This window comes from Lethenteron reissneri, chromosome 23 (assembly GCF_015708825.2).
Source record: "Lethenteron reissneri isolate LAM-NWPU_2019-01 chromosome 23, ASM1570882v1, whole genome shotgun sequence".
Taxonomy (NCBI): Eukaryota; Metazoa; Chordata; class Hyperoartia; order Petromyzontiformes; family Petromyzontidae; genus Lethenteron; species Lethenteron reissneri.
Window position 1 is genome coordinate 14,849,557 of NC_083801.1, and position 19,622 is coordinate 14,869,178.

The 19,622-nt window shown below is 45.3% G+C and overlaps 2 protein-coding genes across 6 annotated transcripts in view; one reads left to right on the plus strand and one right to left on the minus strand.

Moving 5' to 3' along the window:
- Positions 1-1,220: 1,220 nt before the first annotated feature.
- Positions 1,221-10,005, minus strand: LOC133346072 (HIG1 domain family member 1A, mitochondrial-like). 5 transcript variants are annotated; one of them, XM_061557391.1, is made up of 4 exons: positions 9,801-10,005; positions 3,494-3,613; positions 2,598-2,732; positions 1,221-1,675 (listed from the first exon to the last, which is right to left on the minus strand). In XM_061557391.1, exons 1-4 carry the CDS (start codon positions 9,988-9,990, stop codon positions 1,605-1,607), a joined length of 516 nt encoding a protein of 171 aa, XP_061413375.1. In that variant the 5' UTR covers positions 9,991-10,005; the 3' UTR covers positions 1,221-1,604. The 5 variants fall into 5 exon arrangements, with proteins under 5 accessions (XP_061413375.1, XP_061413377.1, XP_061413378.1 ...); XM_061557393.1 differs by having other exon boundaries at positions 3,494-3,604; positions 9,801-9,950; XM_061557394.1 differs by having other exon boundaries at positions 3,494-3,601; positions 9,801-9,947.
- A 4,605-nt stretch (positions 10,006-14,610) lies between these two features.
- Positions 14,611-19,622, plus strand: part of STK11IP (serine/threonine kinase 11 interacting protein) — a 42,294-nt gene continuing 37,282 nt past the window's right edge. Inside the window, exons 1-5 of the mRNA XM_061557396.1 lie at positions 14,611-14,711; positions 16,614-16,708; positions 17,723-17,931; positions 18,692-18,766; positions 19,082-19,177. Of these exons, the coding sequence (XP_061413380.1) occupies positions 16,642-16,708; positions 17,723-17,931; positions 18,692-18,766; positions 19,082-19,177 (447 nt within the window). The 5' untranslated portion in view covers positions 14,611-14,711; positions 16,614-16,641. The remainder of the gene's footprint in view (positions 14,712-16,613; positions 16,709-17,722; positions 17,932-18,691; positions 18,767-19,081; positions 19,178-19,622) is intronic.

Genomic DNA, 19,622 nt, shown 5'->3' on the forward strand with positions numbered 1-19,622 from the left:
GTTACAATACCATTTCAATTTAATAACGCAGCCTTGTGTCTATACAAACATACCCTATGTACATAACAAAACTCGATTTCACCAGAGTGAAGTATGGCCACAAAGCCCTTCGACACGGCTTAACAGTAGATTGATAAGGGGGGGGGGGGTGCAATTGGTTACACAACTTAATATTCACTAACAAATCGAATTCTGCATTTCTCCAATGTCTGAATGATGCTCCAGGCTCTTATAAATTGGCACCAAGCTTTCAACAAAAAACAATTTTAAAACACATGTACAGCCCTTTATCAATCCACTGCAGGATAAAGGCCTCACCTACTGTTGGTTATATGGATTGTTTCACGCTTCACCATGCTGATCAGGACAGGTTGGTGAAGGGAAGGGCCCAGGACCAGCTGAGGCATCTCACAAATAAACGCAAGCTGTGGCTGGGAATGAAACTTTGTTCACCAGGTACACAGCCAGCCCAGTGCACGTGCTACTGCACCATCCCCTCCCATTCATCGCTTTTGTAAATAAAACGTGCACTAACAACTTTTACCACTACAGGATGCAAGGTCGATACATCCATCCACAAACCACTGCCCCCCCCTCCCCCACCAAGCCTCGCCACCACCGGCCAGAGGCTTTGGTGCAACTCTAAGCAGTCGCGGTTAAAACCACAATCATTTCCTCAAGCCAACACCCCCAACGCCGAACGCTGGGAAAATGCAAATCATGGCTGCTTGCACCACATCTGCCCACCCTTCATAAAAATATAATGGCCAGACGGTTTAGAGGTTGCCTGGCACTGCCCAGACCCTAGGTTCTAATCCAGTCAGCCACCTGTGATTAACCCGGGATCAAGTGCAGTGCATTGCTCGTTTCAGCCTGGTCACCAACAGCTGAAAAAAGCCCCTCAATTAAAGTTGGTTCTATATTTAAATTTGGCTAATTGACAGCTCTGAGAAATACATTTTTACGTTTGATTCCTGCAATGAGCAGTGCTGTCTCGCAAAGCGAGTAGTAAAATGCTCGTCACCTTTGTTGACCACAGGTCACTTGAACGGATCTCCCAAGTAGCTTTGTGATATCTGCAGGCTATTGCTGCTTTGAGATATGTGCCATCATTGTCATGTTGGGATAAAATTGGTGAAACAATAAAAATAAAAAGGAGCCTCAAGATGTTGCTTTGGTTTCCCTCACCAGCATTGCAGCAGTGACAAAGGAAACAAAACTAAAACATCACATGCACATTTATTCAGTCCGACAGCATAGCATAAACAAGGTAAATTATCAGTGGCATCAGTGGGATGCCAAAGAGGTTACACGAACATCAAGGCAACATGGGACAACGCTCGTTTGCTTAAATACAGCTGCGGCAATATACAGGAGTCTGCATCTCTCCCCACGCCAACGCAAACAAATGTCCACAATACAATATTGCCTATTGTAGCTTCCTCAATGCGAAGTCTTGTCAACTTCTCTTTACTCTAATTCTAACAATTTAACATAAATGCCCCCATTTGAAGAGCCTGTAGCAATTTGGCGAGCGTGGTGGTGGGGGGGGATCTGTAGCTGCGTACATTGCACGCCAGCCTCTTGGCTCCTTCACGGCACTGTCATTTCGGTTTGGTGGCGGTAGACTCCTTGGGCTTGACGATGTACTCCTTGTACATGGAGTAAAGGACACCTGAAGAAGACAAGGGCATACGTCCCCGTGACTGACGGCATTGACAATATACACGGAATTGGCAGCATTGATAATGAGGAAGGCCTTGGAGGCGACTGGTCAGCTCAGCAGGTTCATGTTGACCGTGTCGGTCGGACCACTGCGATTCTGGGTGGAGGTCTGAGTGCATCTCCTTTCCTCTCTCATGGGGTTTCATAATAGTCATGCTGGACCACCGCAGCCAGCGCCACAGATCCAGGGTTTAAATGCAGGCTTTAGCCATCGGTAATAAAATCCAAGTCTCAAGTTTTTCAAGATGCATTACATCTTGAAAAAAAAAAACATCATTCCCTGTTGCTATGCAAAGAACACTGAGCAGAGCATATAAAACATGTGCCCGTGTGAATAAAGGAGGCCTATTGATGTTGTTTCTCTTACATATTCCAGGGACATTCTCTGACGATATTAAACTCTGGCAGTGAGAGTTACAAACTTAAAATTTACTTCTCATTTCAAGTTGACTGTTCGTAGCACAATAAAATATTTCGGGAAAAACAAGGTTTTTGCGCAGTGCACCGAGCATTGATGACAAAAATGATGTCAGACACCTAACCATTTACTCACATCGATTCTACGAATTATCACACATGTATACCTTCTTTTGCAACATACACAGCCAACCATGATAATCGGTGTGGGAAGGACAAACTAAACACAAAAATCAATTCAGGATATTGATTGGATCCAAGAATAAAATATTTTGGTTATGTTTTGACCATCTAATTCATGCTCTTTCCAAGTAACGTATTTTTACACCATCTTCTTGACTCAAAACAGTGCATCATTCAAACAAAACGTACACAACACTAAGTAATCAATTCCCCCACACACAATAACGATGTGTGCCTTGCGAGTGCAACAAATGTGTTAAGGCGAACCTTACCGACAGTCATTGCACCGACCACGCAGCTCTGCGCGGCCACACGCATGTGGATCAGGTGTATCGACATCTTAGTGTCCCCGCGTGACCGCATCTTGTAGAGGCCGTACGCGACCACGCCCAGGAAGCCGCCGATGCCTGTAGAGCAAAAAAAAGAGGAGCAGCAGTGCCCATTAACATCCGGGGTATCGAGAGCCAGGTAAGGCCTCGTGGCAAATCCAGCAGAGGACTTTGGATAATTCAGAGACATAAGATGCAGTGAGGCTTCCCAGAGTAAATAGGATTATTTTAGGACATTCCAATAAAAGTCTTAATAATTTACACAACTTATCTAAGCCATCATTCAAATGTATCATCACATTCTATCCTAAGGTGGTGAAGCCTGTTGTAGGCTTTAAAATTAAATTTTAAAAATCCCCTAAATGTTAATGCAACTCTTGGAGGAGAATCAACTTTTCAATTTACAGCCTGTGAACATTTAAAATGTTGATGACGATTAATATTGCTTTCTGCAAAACCCACAACTGGAAATATATTTTTTGAAAAGATAATGAAGTGAGACCACGAAAGCCATCTGATTAGACAAACATAGAAATAGGGAAGACATGTAATAGCCACTGTTAAACAAAATCCACCGCCATAAGAGGAGCCACCTGCTGGACAAACAAACAGGCAAATAAAGATAGGAGTCTAAATCACTGAGATTCGACAAGACCACGAGTCGGCTCTCTTCAGACCCAAATAAGACATGAACCGTCGATCCCTGGTAAAACGTCAGGGTTGGACCGGTGCCGCCCCGCTCACACACACACACACCACACGCAAGATTTTATGGTTGTCTCGTCCCAGAATGGATCGACCCCGACGCTGGCAAAACCTCGCTCATCCCCACCGCTCACCGATCGGCACAAAGGGCGCGTCTGCGCTCTTCTTGGCGAGCTTCGACATATGGCCCTCGCCCTCTTCGTAGTTGGCCGGGGTCCACGACATTGCTGCTGCTGCTGCTGCTGCTGCTGTTTCTGCATGGGACAGTGACAAGACAGCGGGGGGGGGGGGGGGGGGGTCAGATGAGGGTTCGTGTGCTAGATACATAACCATTCCTGGCAGGCTTCCTGGTCTGATTCACATGTTGGTGGTGAGCAATGCAAGCGTGGTGTGTTCTTCCGACTTGGAAGCCAATGGGAAAATGCAAATATAAAGCGATCTGCCAGGGTTCAATAGCCATGTGCAAACACATCTTCAATGAGCAATTTTTTGCATTAATGTTTCGCATCCACGTGCCTACTCAGCGGATAAGGGCCCAAGATGGAGCCAGTCTCGGGCTGTGTCACAGTTTCACTCTTCGTTTCCTTGCCCAGACCCCTCTCTTAAGCCATCATTTAGGCGGTTTTTTTCATGTTCGCAAATAATCTTGAGTTGTGATTTCATGGAGATGCCTTGTAATTTAAAATTGTTATCGATGTTGAAATTCCACCTGTATATTGTCAAAAGACCACATCAGAGATCGGTTATTTGGTATAATGGTGTCTGCAGTTGGTTAAGAATGGAAGGCCAGTAGTGATGCAGTCTCTCTCCCATCACCACGCATCGCGTGATGGGTGCGCGGTTCACACTGGATGTGACCTACACTGGTTGTGGCTGCCTCTGGCCTCAAGGTGGACGCATGGATAGTAGAAGCGGCAGTGTGCTGACTCACCGTGAGATGTCTCCACGTAATTGTGTTTGCCGTCCCTGCCTCGGGTTACAACGGGCGAGGTTCGCAGATGTGCACTTACTGAAGTGAATTATAGACATTAAACCAGGGACAAACCAGTCTGTTGGGGTCTTTAGATGACAATAGATCGACCAGTCTGACGAAAGTCTCAAGATAATGGACCAAAACACCGGTCTCTTGATAGGATTTGAAAGAGGAATAACACCTAAAAAAAATAATCGACTATAACGCACATGCCATTCATCCAATTAATGGATCGGTTCCTTTGGCGAACCCTCTCCGATTGCGCAATCGCTTGTGACCTTGCATCACCTCTCCCATGGTAACGCCAAACCCAGGGTGCCCCCCCCCGCCCGGTGCGTGACGTCACGCGCACGCCAGCCAATCGCGCGCGTAGCACGTCCACAACGCCGCACCCCCCCCCCTCCTCGCACATTCCCATATAAGGACTTTCGGGCGTGGTTTTCCGGAACACGTGGTTCCGGGCCGGCAAAGAGGGCCTTTTTGCATATCCATTGTCGTTGATTCTACCCGCGGTTTTCGGCACGAACGTGCAGTTCCGAAGGGCTTTAAAATAATATTAAGAGGGGGCATTATACATTCAGAACACAAGGTCAAGTCAACCAAGGCAGCCAAATGGGATTTGTCTCAATGGGCTCCCAAAAAATAAATTCAGTCCGCTGCATATCCACTGCTCGATGAGAGCAGAGTCACACCGTGTCGATTGTGCGAGTTCACCATATTTGACCACGTTGGACAGCGTGCATTGATGAAGTGGAGGGGGGCATCCACTGATGTTAGCCGAGGTCGCATGGCTCTTTGCAGTGCAGTAACGACCCCAATGGGCTCTTCGGGCAATAAAGTACACCTACTGCATGTTGGTGACACGGCGGTAACGTTAATAACCATTAAAATCCTATTCTTGGGTTTTCTACATGGCTTTACCGAAAAACCCTAGAATATGAATTCCTGCAGTCACGAAAGCTTTAAGTAAACATTAAAATCCTGTTGCCACATGTAAAATAAACGCTGCCTCTCAGTCTATGGGCCTTCCAGTTGAACCTTTACAGCAGCATGTGTTTAAGCGGGGGTCAATGTCAGATTTCAACTTCTCTGCAACTTAGCAGTCAGTCATGTTAAATGCCGTTCAGTTAACCAAGTGTTATAGGTAGTACTCTTTACATACGGTACAGGTGTCTGTTTAGTACACTGTACTTTGAGCCTTAACATCCCCACTGAACTCAAAGACCCAAGGTGCCCCAAACTATACTCGCTGCGCAGAGACCAATTTACCTGGAATGCGCCCCCGTCTCTTTGGATTGTAAAAGGTAAGGCGGCTTTCGACTGCACAGCGCTTGGATGAACGTCTTTTGGGGGGGGAGGGGGGGGGGGGATACTTAGTGGGCGTCTATGCTCGCCATATTAAACTCACGAGCGTTATGAATTAAGGCCCTCATCCAGCAGTGGATTGACAAAGCGATGTACGTAAATAATGCTGGAGTACCAGCAGAAGTCCCACGTTCGTATGGCGAGGACTTCAGGAAACGATGCTCCCCGCCAGTCTCGTGTGTTTGCGCGGTGTAGCCTAGTCACCTAGCGCTCGTTTCATGGGAGTTTATCACCAATTTTACTTTGTACTATTTTAAGTATGCGTCTGTTTGACTCAACCAAATGAGTCATTGAAGGCAAACCTATGTAATCTTTCCATGTTACACTGTATTACTGATAGGGTTTGGACAGTGTGTTTTTGTGTTGTGCTCTGTAGGCAATAATTATTAATTTCTGTGTGCATGTCTTAAGTTGGACTTAATTAATCACTAAACATTTACTGGGTTGCCGTTAAGACTAGAATTTATGCGAATAGTAACCATGCAAAAGGAATATACGATTCTGGATGTGGTGTGCTGATTGCAAAATATTTTTCGGGTAATTGGGCTGGAAAATCAAGCCCTGGAATACAACATATGTGCTTGAACGGTTGTAGAAAACATCTAATGACCTTTAGAATCTAATTCATATCATCATAATCTACTGGTCTATTTAAACCAAGTGGTAGACCACTGAGACAATTCCCCTGTATAAAAAGGGTTGCATAAATAAAACCATAAAACCAATAAAATCAGCTCCTGGCAATTTCCATATTTCAGTTTGCTGCTATTAATGTATACGGCGAGGCCTTTGTTCAGCGGAGAATCAAACTATGGCTGATGATGAATAAAGTTGGGTGTTGTTTAGTTTTATGGGTCGTATATTTGAACAAAAATTCCCAAGCTAGATAATGCACGCCTATTTCATAATTCCTTACCTGCTTCTATCGTCAACCTATTTCTAAAGAGATCGGCTTAAAACGCAACAAGTTTTACCAAAAGGTTTCCAAAAGAAAACTACCCAAAATGTTGTAGGGCTAAAGACTAAGTAAAACGTGTTAAATAAAATTGGAAAAAACAAACTAATGTTGATAAAAAGGAAAAAAAAAAATTAAGTTCAGAGATATAAAAAAAATATAATGGCCATCAAGTAGGTTGCACGCCAGTTTTTAATTCCCCACATTGAGAAATAAATTATTATAAACCTGGCTTAACAATATTGGTCGAGTCTAAACGTTTGCAGTAACCCACATAATATTTCCATGTGAAGATGGCAAAAAAAATTCATTATTAAAGCAGCGTTTGGCCGTACCCTGTGTTTTGCATCTTAAGACGTGACGTCGCTGTCGGCAAGGGCTGGTGGTGGGTGTCTTCGTGCCGTGCAACTCATGCCGAGTGTGGAGAATGCGGCTTTAGTGGAAACTGCACAGTCACACTGAGTTGACTCTTTAACAAAGGGGGGGGACCCCCCCATTTTCTGCCTTCTATTATACTTCCTTGGGGGGGGGGTGGGGGCCCTCACCTCCAAATGCACATAACCACTGGCGATGCGCATCAAGGTTAAATTACACGGTCCTGAGATCGTGCATGGTCATCGTGGTGCATGGTCATCACAGACTGACCCCTGCCATGAGAATGTGGAATTTTTTAAAATGACTTAAGGCAGCTTCTTTGTGCAGGAAGACACTTGACGTTATTAATAATGCAGTGCAGTTACAGTGGTGTAATACAATCTCAATACAAGACAATATAGTGCGTTAATGTACTTAAAACAGTCTACAGTAGTAGTTTAAGAATCTCACAAGTTTTTAAATTGCACCACACTTTATACCCCGTTTCCAAACGTGCAAATTTCAATATTTACACCTAAAAACCTGTAGCAGTAAAATAGAGTTTTAAAATGCACGAACATTTTAATATTTAGCCAGTGGAATTATGCGCGTGTATCTGCAACAGTACAGTAGTTGATGTTTTGTAATAACTACGGTAAGTGTATGTAAATGGATTATTCACTCGCAAAACATTTAAAAATCGTGCCGTGTTAACTGGTAATATAAAATTGTCTCCAACATTTTAAAGTGAGCTGGAGGGAGGCATAGAAGGCGGGATGGATGTAGCAAGGCATGGATGGGGTAGGGATTAGGGGTGGAGGGGAGGGAGGCATGAATGGATTATGCAAAGGAGGGATTGAGGAGAGGAGTGAGGGGCGGTTGGAAACAAGAATACAGAACAGTATAAAGATTGGAGCCATGCTGTAGAGACTGTAGCGATGGATGAAGAGGAAGGAAATTAGTGGGGGGAGTGAAGGATGCAGAGACCAACTGGATGAAATGGTGTAGAGAAGGGCAAGTAGGGATGGATGAATTCAGAGATTAATACATGGTGGGAGAAACGATACGTGGGCGGCAACAAGAAGTGCAGGCCAGGATAAAGGATCTTGACCAAGGTCGGTTGTACATCAACCCTCGCCGACTTTAACCCGGGCCCATGAACTCCAAAGTTTCATAGAAAAAAAACCAGAGCCATGGTGAACCGCTGTGACCTGACATGTCTAATAGACAGCGCATATCAGAGCGGGGACACTGCTGCTAAATTTGGCCAACAGAACTGAACGTCATACTGTAGGCTGAAGGTCAAGATTTTGACCTTTCCCAAAACCATCATAAATGACACGTTCTTCGTCGTATAACATTTTGTACGTAGTGTTTCATTAGTTCCTTCCTGAAAAAGCCGGCTCTCCCAATGGGCTCTCGTTCCGTTAAAAGTGCACCCAGTCTCATACCGTCCGACCTATGACTAACACAACATCAACAACCACCTGATCTATATGCATGATAGGCATTCACCATGGAAAGATAAGGTCTCATGGGAGGTCACATTTTGGGCAAAATATGTCATCGGAGCATTTCCTGTGCGTGCTATAGACATGCATCCTGGACGCGAGGATTTGGGAGCCTCTAATACCATGGTGAGCAGAGTTTTGTACTTTCTTAGAAATGCAGTAGGTCATCGGTTACATAGAAGTCCAGATAATATATTCCTTTAACAAATAAAGGCATAAAGTGCTGTAAGTACATGTTAGTCATCAATATCACAGGTAACCCGGGTTAGATACCAAGCTCCAGCTAACATCAGTGGCGAGTGATACCTTCACTGGTCCAAGCCCCCCCCCCCCCCCCCTCGGCACGAACGTGGTGAAGTAGGGTCAAAAATGTCCCATAACCGAGACGCTACGTGGCAAGGCCTTCATCCAGCAGTGGATTACAATTGAGTGATATTTATGTTACACGTCCTATATCATCTGACAGCCAAAGTTACCCATTCTAACCCCTTATCTCAAATGTCCTGAACCAGGTGGAATTTCCATGTTCCTATGCCGGGACCCAGTCTTATAAAACTGGCCACCAATTAGTACAAGGATGACGATCATAAATGTCGCTAAAGATGATGGGGTTAAGGTTGACGAAGCATAGAACTCGTCACTTCATGCGATTTAACCACCGATAGTGGCATTGAAAGTAGTTTAACAGGGTCGGCCTAAACGGGGCAGCGCTTTGGTTAAGGACAACCACTTTTGACCTCTCGCAACTTATAACATTATCCACTATACGTACGTACATACATTCACACTCTGAACACTATTACAAAACTGCATGTGCCATTGAAAATAAATTGAGGTCAAATATTGTAATTCAGTCATCAAAAAACGTATGTGGCGCACTGGGGAGGCCTTTAGGATGGATTTATCATGGTCGACTTGACGGTAATATACACATGTACTCAATGTCAAGTTCAATAAGGGTCGACTCAAGACTAACCTATCATTATGACGACCCTCCGGGGTCCGATAAAACCGGTACCAACTTGTGACATCTCAACAGCGTTCGTCATGAATGGCACTCCGGGAGCCGTGCCATGGCAATGTGGAATTTCAATCGCCCCCCCCCCCCCCGATTGACGTTCGGCACAAACTCGAGTCGCTCATTACGCAAGCCTACCCAACTCTTTGGTTCTTTGGGTAAAGTCACGTAGGTGTAAAACAAAACCCTACCCGACTTGCACCGTGACCGCCGCGTCCTGCTCAAGCACTTTAAACAAGGTCATATAAACCACGCCGGACCTCACCTGCTTTAAGAAGAAGAGATGGAATTGGCGCGATGACCGCTGACGACGAAGAGGAGGTGGTGGTGATACTGATGATGATGCTGATGATGATGATGCCAGTAGCGAAACCGGCGTTCGTGGAAGGCGGCGCAGCGACGACTCGGCCTGTCGATCGCTCGGGGAGGGTTTTTATTAAGGCGAATGACGTCATCGCCGCGGTCACGCGACCTGCGTCGCGTGGGCACGTCATGCGATTTGCGCGATGACGTCAGACGCAATGACAACTCGCGCGGAGGCCAATGGCGTTGTGAATGCACTGTCGGTGACGTCACGGCAAATCCTACGTCGAACGCGTGACGCTAAAAAACGGGGTGATGTAACGCTCAGTTGAGTGATGACGTCATACACAAACAAGCACTGTCTTTCGGTTACGTGACAGTAACGTCATCCAGTAATGAAATAGCGTGTGGATATATTTATATACAGTACGCTTAATGTGTTGTATAAGCACTGCCTCTCTTGTTATGTAAATTGAAACGCTCCGTTTGTTGAAAGTTAATATTATATTCTGCTTATGAGCTTTCTTAAAATACACACATTTCCACTCATGACGTCAATTGCTTCAAACACTGTCGAGCGTGATGACGTTTCGTCACATCGCTTGGGAATCAGTGACGCAGGCACAAAAAAGCACGCGCCTTGGCTTCCATTTAGCACGCTTATCATGTCGAATGAAGGGGCATTGCCCGAAACGTCGTTTCTTTATTATGTACTTTAGACCAATATAGTTTTTAGGATATTGTGTTGTCATACAAATAGAATTTCTATTCAAAATAAGGAAACATTTCCATGTGTGGTCCTTGGTAAAAAATAAAAAGATGATTTACAATTCCACTCCATCACAAGGCATAGAATAAAATGTTCAGCATCATTGATGCAAAACTAACTCTTTACCGGTTTTGACAGCTTGAACCAAAACTTGTGAATTGCCACTTGTAATAGATAAAGACTCACGATTAAAACATTCAACCGACCAATACAATTTAATAAATTATCCGGTGATACTGCATTGTCAGTGGGCCTTAAACCCTTCACGCAATGTGCCGGTAACATTTTATAATTGTAATACCAATGTTTTTTTAATCATTTAAGGACTGATAGGTAACTTATATCATACGATCAAATGTGTTTAATTAGGTAACATTTGTATACGTTAAGTTTTATCATCCATAATATAGGGGGTTTTTTTTGTTAGATCGCGTAAATATAAACATGTCGTTAAACCCGCCACCGCCCGACACAGCCAACTAGTAAGGGTTGTCACGTAAACAGAACGTGGCCAATTCGTCACTAGTACAGCACACCGGTGTGTTGGAGAGCAAATCCACAAATTTACAATCTGAGTACTGTACTTCCTTGTACAACACACCGGTTTGTTGGAGAGCAAATCCACAACATTTACGATCTGAGTACTTCCTAGTACAGTACACCGGTGTGTTGGGAGAGTACATCCACAACATTTACAATCTGAGTACTTCCTTGTACAGCACACCGGTGTGTTGGAGAGCAAATCCACAACATTTACGATCTGTGTACTTCCTCGTACAGCACACCGGTTTGTTGGAGAGCAAATCCACAACATTTACGATCTGAGTACGACGTTTCGCCAGTAGTTACAACCGGGCGGGTTTAACGACACATTTATATATTTACGCGATCTAACCCCCCAAAAAACCCCTGCGTTATGGATAATATTGCTCGCGAAAGCCCGACTACGTGTTATAAACTAAGTCCTATCTGGGCCACCCCATGCTATTATAGAGGTCAATTGGTCTCCACTCGCCTCTTCTTTCTCTGTGTCTGGCACGTGTCCGCGCGTGACGTGAACGAGCGATGCGATTGGTCCGCGGCCGCCTCGTGACCCGCGCCGAGTGGGGGAGGGGGGAGTTGTGAAACGCCGGGGAGGGGGAATCGCCTCGTAGCGACTCGCTGACCCGGTTGGGAATCGGTAGAAGCGATTCAAGAATCGATTACGACCGAGAGTCCAGGCTATTTATTATTAAATCCTTTATATTAAGTTCACTTGCTTGCTTGCGCGCTTAGGACCGTGCAAATCTTTCGGTCGTTCTTTAACCCACTTCCCGTGATCCAATCGAGCTGACATTTTGCACACAGACTCGTTGTGCGTGACAATTTATTTTCGTGAACATTTTTTTCTCGAAATTTGACACTTTTTAGGAAAAAAGAAATAATATTTAATTACCAATTGCTTAATGGTGGCAGGCAATCATCTGACCCATAGGTGGCAGCCATCTCAAGCCAGAGGACGAGAGGACTCTAGCCGCCACGCATATAAAGGATTTATAGTGAAAAACGTTGTTTTTACGGGTAATTTTTTTGTACTTGGAGGAATCCGATTAACTATTGAGCTCCTTTATCACAGATGTCCAGCATGGGGCGGGTCAGCAAGTTACAACAGCAAACAAATTAAAGGGGCATGGACGATGAGGCCACCTGATTCACTCAACGGCGCATAAAAGATTCCAAACCCATCGACCGCATCGTAAACTTCACTCCTTTAAAGGAGAAATGGACGAGATCCACTCTGTTTCTGAAAAGATAATTGAGTGGATAGTACATCTAAAATGGCATCTTAAATCTGCCGATATTAATCCATACAAAAGATGGTCCGACTTTGCCAGATTTAAGAAGGTGCACACACGCGCTCAGTCGGAACATAATGAACTTCCCGTAGCAATCATCGCCCCCTACTGCGAAAACTTTAAAGTGCCCTGAACAAGAGTCGTGAAACTTAGTGAGGCTTTCCTGAGTCTACAAGTTTTGGTTCAATTTTCGATTAAAGCTTTCGTGACTGCAGGGATTCAGCTTCTTGGTTCTTTCGGTAAAGTCACGTAGAATGGAAATAATAAAATAATAAAAATAAAACATAATAAAATAATTCTCACGACGTTTCGGCCACAACGCAAGCAGCCGTCCTCAGGTGGAGAACAGGTCTGTCGAGGAGACAGTCTGAATGACACACTCCAGGCTTGGAGCGACTATTTAAGCTGGGATGGAGGGGGGAAGGGCGCCTTGACAAAATAATTTGCATATACGATTAATCGCATATCTGCATTTCCCATAAATATGCTAAATTACTCTTGCAGAAATTCGTTGTGCACGAACGCCCGCTGTTGGGAGGTCACGGGGCAGACCCAGCAGGTGCCACAGGTCGACTGACGGAGATGACTGTGATGACTGACTAATGCCACCCGGCGCTCCGCTCGTTGTTGTGAGCGTCGCTCCTCCGCCCTCCGTTGTTGTTGGAGGGCGACTGCCTCCAACTGCCCAGTAGTAGCGTCCTTCACGAGCCTCCTCCACAGAGGCCGATCTTGACACCGCTGGTACCAGTCATGGGCAAGTCCACTCAGCTCCACGTCCTCCTGTACCACATCACTCCATCCAGTGGCGGCTCCTGCAAAATCTCTCAGGGGGGGCAAATGTCTGGATGATTGATAAGGATAAGGTCCACCCATGCAATGGATAAATTAACAGCTTAAGCATGTAATGGCAACTTCACTTCTTTAATATTAATGAAAAATAAAGTGACTCTTACAATACATCTTGTTTGTTTCTATACTCACTATTAAAACAAACCACTCAAGTTTATTTTATTAAAGATTCCACTAGGTGGCCACAAATTATATTGTTGGATGAAACGTGCTTACGTATGATGACGTAAGCACGTATGATGACGTAAGCACGTTAGGGCGAGCCCTCCCGGAAGCCATAGAGAATGCATTGGAGCGCCCCCCGGTCGAAAAAAAACATATTTGAATGTAAGTCTATGGGGCCACTCGGGGCGATTCTCAGCCGGAGTGAAATCGCCCAAAAAGAGGCGGTACTCCACAGAACGTGACATGACGCTGATTGGACTATATCCAGAGGCTGCAGTGACGGCTAGCGTGACTCTGTGGTTCAATGACATTGATGGTGCGTCGCCCAATCGCCCTAATGAAGAAACCGCCCCTGACTCCATCTCTTCTCTAGCCCGTGCCGCGCCCGTTTAGCCCCCTCGATCCGGTCGAACAAAAGCTGTTTAGGCATGCGGTGGCTGGGCATGCGGGCTACATGACCCAGCCAACGCAGCCTTGCCTGCCGGAGGAGCTCACCGATGGGACCTGGTCCACATCTTTCAAGGATTTGTGAGCTCCTCACACAATGCAGCCAGGTTAAACCCAGGATGGATCGTAGGCAGGCCATCCTAAATGTTTCTTACCGGCGAAGATGTTCCATTAAGGGGGTCCAAATTTCGCAAGCGTAGAGTTCGGAGGGAATGACCGTGGCCGAGAAGATCTGAAGCTTCGTACGGAGTGATAGAGCAGGTAGCTTCCACACAGCGTTACGCAGCCAATGAAAAGATAATGCAGCTCGACTTATTCGGAGTGAGACCTTTGCTGTTAAACCGGAGACGGTCATTAGCACACTGGCAAGGTATGGGAAACTCCTGTTTTAATAAAATAATAAAAAATAAAACATAATAAAATGAAAATAAAACATAATAAATATTAAGAAAATGTTTTATTATTTCCCTTCTACGTGACTTTACCGAAAGAACCAAGAAAACAGTGAATAAACATTCTGATTGTGACCTCAAAACACGATTTCAAAACAATCGATTTCGTTCAACGCGAATCACCCGCGCGAATCGCGCGCATCGGAATCGAATTACCACGAAGCATGAGGATCGATCCGCGCTCCGGAGCACGTGACTCGCTGAATCAAGCCGAGCGCGTTTCAAGAGTTGCGGTGTCGGTGGTGGAGGTGGTGGGGCGGTGGTGCTGGGAGCCTCAGGGAAGAGACCCGCCAAGGGGGGATCGCAGGGGCAGGAGGGCGACTCGGGGAGACACCGCAGAGGATGCCGCCCTGCAGGTGAGGCGGAGCGGGACCCCGTGGGCGAAGTCAATAGTTGGGGTCCGGCCCTGGATCTGTGGAGGCGGCCTTGTGTTTACAAGGTGGTGGTGGTGTGGGGGGGAGGGAGATCACGCGCTCTGCATTGTTGCTGTAGTCGTTACGACTGAATATAGATCACTGCCGGTAATGTTACTGCTGCTGCATGACGCTGTGCGGAATAACCACAGAATTGTAATTTTGTCAGCGGATTATTAACGCTGTACGCGGTAATATTGGGTGCGATTGATGCTTGTTGGTTTAAGTAGAGTATTTGAAACAATGTTCGGGAAACCCCACGAAACGCAAGGCCCTCAACCGGCAGTATGATTTACCAAAGGGCTCTGCCGGAATTAGTAGTCAATGGGTAGATCTCAATTTCCTTGCAAGGAGAATCAATTCTAAGGCTGAAAATAGAAGCAAGGGGTCAAAGATCCATTGGGTTGTTGTAACTGGAGCACTCAGAGGACGGTGCCATACTGCCCGATGGCAATACTTTGTCTATTATTAGTTTTAATTCCTTTGGAATATAGACTATTTTTTCCAGTGAGATGTTGTATAAATGAGGACACCACAGTTCTGAAGATGTTAATCCATGAATTGAAATTGTGGAGTTGGGGTTCTCGGAGAAGAGCTAGGTTCAGATTTGGCTCATGATTGTAATCCTGGAATTGATCAAATATGTACCCCTTTTTGGGTAGGTATTGATTTTCTTTGGGGTTTGGGAATGTGGAATTTTGTCAGGTGGTGGAAAGTTTATTGGACGTTGACAAAGAAAATTAAACAATCTTAACATTCGGGGAATTACACTGACCAGGAATAGATAGATCAGAGCAGGAACGCAAGATATAGACTTGAAAATTCAAGTGGGCTTGGGCAGGACTTATCACTGAAAGGGATGATGGTCGGTGGTCATAACTACAGTAATGGCGAAGTGGTAGCCCCAGGAGAGAAGAAGCCCAAGTGAATATGTTAGCACAGAGTTAGAGCTATAAAATCAACATGCGTGCAGGAGCTAGATGAGAAATAGCCATGACTTGGAGAGGCCATAATCCAGCTGGTCTGCCCATGATGTATTCTTGGTTTAACCAGACTTGATTATCTGGAGAGCCGACAGATCCTTGAAAAATCTGGACACAATCCATGAGTGAGTTCCTTAACCAGATTAGGAGGCATTGGCTCAGTTATGTAGCCCGCAGCATATCCAAACAGCTTCTATTTGGCCAGATGAAAGGGTATAAACTTGTGCCACATGGTCTTAAGAAAAATGGGCTGATGTGGTACGTGAGGACTTGGAGCTGAGTGGTCATGTGAAAGACTGGTACCAGCGGTGTAAAATTTTACCTCTGTGAAGGAGGATCAACTACTGGGTAGTTGCAGGAGTGACAACAGCGAGCAAAGCACTGGCTGGCAAAAACACAGCGAGATGGCACGGTGGGAAGTACAGACAGTGCACTTGCGTGTCATCACAGTCATTTTACCCACAAGGCTTCCCAGTGCACATAGACTGGCACACGTGCAATATTGACGTCGCTAACATTTAGTGGTGAATGGCAGCTATGTGGTTGCGTGGTAGTTAGCGTGCTGCACTGGGACTTCGATGATATGAGTTTGAATTCAAATCGGTATTGAATATCTGAAATTATCTTGGGCCTCCTGCAGGTCGACTTGGCCATAAATGAGTACCTTGTGTGGTGTGTGAACATCAGCACAGGGGAGACGATCAGCCTGGTGTGGCGTTAGCCACGCCACCCCCTCATGTACGGTGACGTCCTTCGTAAGTGCTCACTGACAGCACTTGCTCCAAAAGTCTGTTAAAAGGTACACAGGAAACTCTGTAATTGTGTGCGCATGTACACGTGTCCATGTGCTGTTATGCTGCAGGCGCCGTGAGACGTGACAGACAACAACCATGTCAGGCTGGACTGGTGGTGAGGAAGAGCTCGTAATGAGCCTGTCCGCTGTGCTCCGGGACACCGGTGAGTAAGTTTTAGAAAATCAGTCCACCACATGTTCCCTTAAAAGAACACAGCCCAAAAACCGCACTGCTCATGTTGTAGCTACACATCTAACCTATGTGTCATGAGCCATCTGACACTGTTTGAAACTTCATGAATGAGAAGACAGAATTAAATTTGCAGTCAAATGTATCGTCACATCCACTAGTCAATGCAGCATTGTCCACGTTTTTATGCAACCTCGTTGCAGCCACATCACGAGATGGAATGTAGTTGTAAAGTCTTTCTCCATTAATGATGCTCTAAATGTGCATCAAAAAGCTCTGGACATTGCCCGGGTATGTTAATATGGGATAGGAGCGCGTCTTTTTTTTTCCACTCATAGCCAGTTTGACTGCCCTAACTCATTACCGCAACTCATGGCAACAGCACTAATGACCACTGAAGTGTTATCTTCCATCCAGCATGGATTTCGCATTGCATGCTACTTCTACAATGCTTTATTGCTTTTCTCTAGTCCAGTGATTTTCCAAAAAATATTTTTCTTAAGAGTAATGATGGCAAGATGAGTGGAAATAGTGCTTCTTTAAAGTATGTCCGCAGCTTTACAGAATTGCTTGTGAATCTCATTGGGCTCAGGAATGGCCATGTAAATGGGTGTCACTGTGAAAAAAACATTTATCTGGGAAAGCCTCACTGGGTCTAGACTTTTTAGAAGGGTCCTGCATTGGAGTATTTAGCCAATTCCGTTCATCAGCATTTGGCTTCGGAGGAAACCAGAGTACTAGGAGAAAAAAAACCACCACACATTCGATTGGATAACACTCAAAGCTCCAGAGTTGTAGTCAATCCATTACTGTGCTGCCATCTTCTGGCTATCGCTTTCGGAAATGAAAGGTTTTTAGGTTCGGGATAGATTAAGGTGCTCCAATTACTGTACCACTATTTTTCAGAGCCGCGGTATTTCGAACTAAAGCGGTAGTGTATCCCTCCACCCCTTTCACTGCCAAATCCGTGCCGGCTGGATGAATACAGGTGATTCGGTGCTGAATGGACACAGACAGCTCGTGCTGAGCACCACCCGACTGCAGCACCTCAACTGCCTCCTCCAGCAGCTGCTGCATCCACGCCCACTCCGTATGCACGGCTTCCTGGCACTGCCTGTGCTGCCAACGGCAAGCTCGCCGCATGTCCTGGAGCTGCAGTTCCTCTTTGATGTCTTCCAGAAGGTGCCCAGTTTCAAGGTGAGGCACCAGCAAGCAGGGTCGCACTCACTTGTGAAATATTTTTCTTTAGTTTTTATTCTAGATGAATAGTCCTATCATTGACAAATTGTTGTGAGATGCAGAAATTACCTTTCGGAACTCTTGCAGCAAACATTGTGAACACCACCCCATGTTAGAGAATGATCTCTGGACGATTATATCACAGGAAATCTTATGAGGTTCCTTTAAATCGCTTCTTACATTAGAGGGTGTACCTTATCACATGCTCGGGTGTTTGTTGGATGGAAATCAAATCAATTATAATCCTCATCATTGTAAATGTGCTGAATTTACTCGAGGGTTTTTTGTGCTGTTATTGGTGACTTCACTGAGACCATTAACTCATTCAGCTTTAAAAACCCAGTGTGTTTGTAGGCAGCCAAAACCTGGATTCAAACCCAGATTTCTAGTGGTGCCGGTTCAGTGCTCTGACATTGTGTTGGCCCCTGAGCTACCTGGCCACCTCTATGTTTATTTTTTTACCAACTGATTTGAAGATTTCAGAAAATGCTCTGGTCTTTTCTATGTTAACATCTGCATTATGGGGGTTCTTTTTAGACTGCTATACCCATTGTTTAGAACATCCTCTTACCCTGTGTATATCTCACATCTGCTGTTCAAACCTCAACTGTTGGCCTCATCATGAAGCATCTGTATCATACATAAGTGTTTTTTTTATTTGTATTAACTGTGATGGGCTGTGTGGCTTTACAATTGAAAATACATGCGCTCCTTACAGCTGGTCCACAAGCAAGGTGATGCAATACAGACGGGCATCAACATCTTCGCCTTCAAGTTGCTGAAGTCTCTGGAGGTAAGACAAATAAAACGTGTTTGTTTTTTATTTTGTCGATCAGCGAGTACACGTTCGGGGGAAGATGCAACCCACTAAACAAGTAGCTTTTGTCGATAGGCCTGTAACAATGCATCAATTAAAATATATTCTTACACTCGCAATACATGTCGAATCTTGGGTGTGAGAAGTGTATAATTTTTTTATTCACGTATGTTGCATATATGAACATATTTATCACAAACTCTTCAGCCACTACCGATTTTAAGGTTGCGTCTTCCTTTCATTGAGCGCTGCGCTTGTTTTCGCGTTGCGCTGTCTGGGTTGTTGGAGCAGCTCAAAGGCGTTCCCGTGCACTGCCTGGAGGGACTACAGGGTATTCACACGCAGCTGGAGAGCCTCACCTGCTGGAAGTGCGTCGACACGATGGAGGTACCAGCGTCGGGGAGTCACGGGGGCATTTGGAGTGCGTGTGCACGAGTGTATTCGCGCGCGTATGTTTCCTTTAAATTACCAAAGCAACTGGAATGTACCCAACCTCGTTAGATCTCGGAAATATAAGCAAGGTCCAGCCTGGATAATGCTTGGATGTGTGAGCACTATGTACAAACAGGTTGTTGTAGGCTGCGAGGCTATGTGATGGGCAGCAGAGGGCAGTGTCAGTACATCCATTGTTCTATTCTACTTCTAGGCTTCTGTGTCTGTTTCCAACCTTTAACCGGCATTGACCAGTGTAGTGAAGTGCATCCAAATAGCTTTCCATGACCCATACAGCTTGGGGATGCCCTCATCTAGCAGTGAAGTCACAAATAGGCTCTATGTGTACAATCGTGCCATTGTTCCAAAATAGAAGATTGTCGCTCACAATTGCCGAATC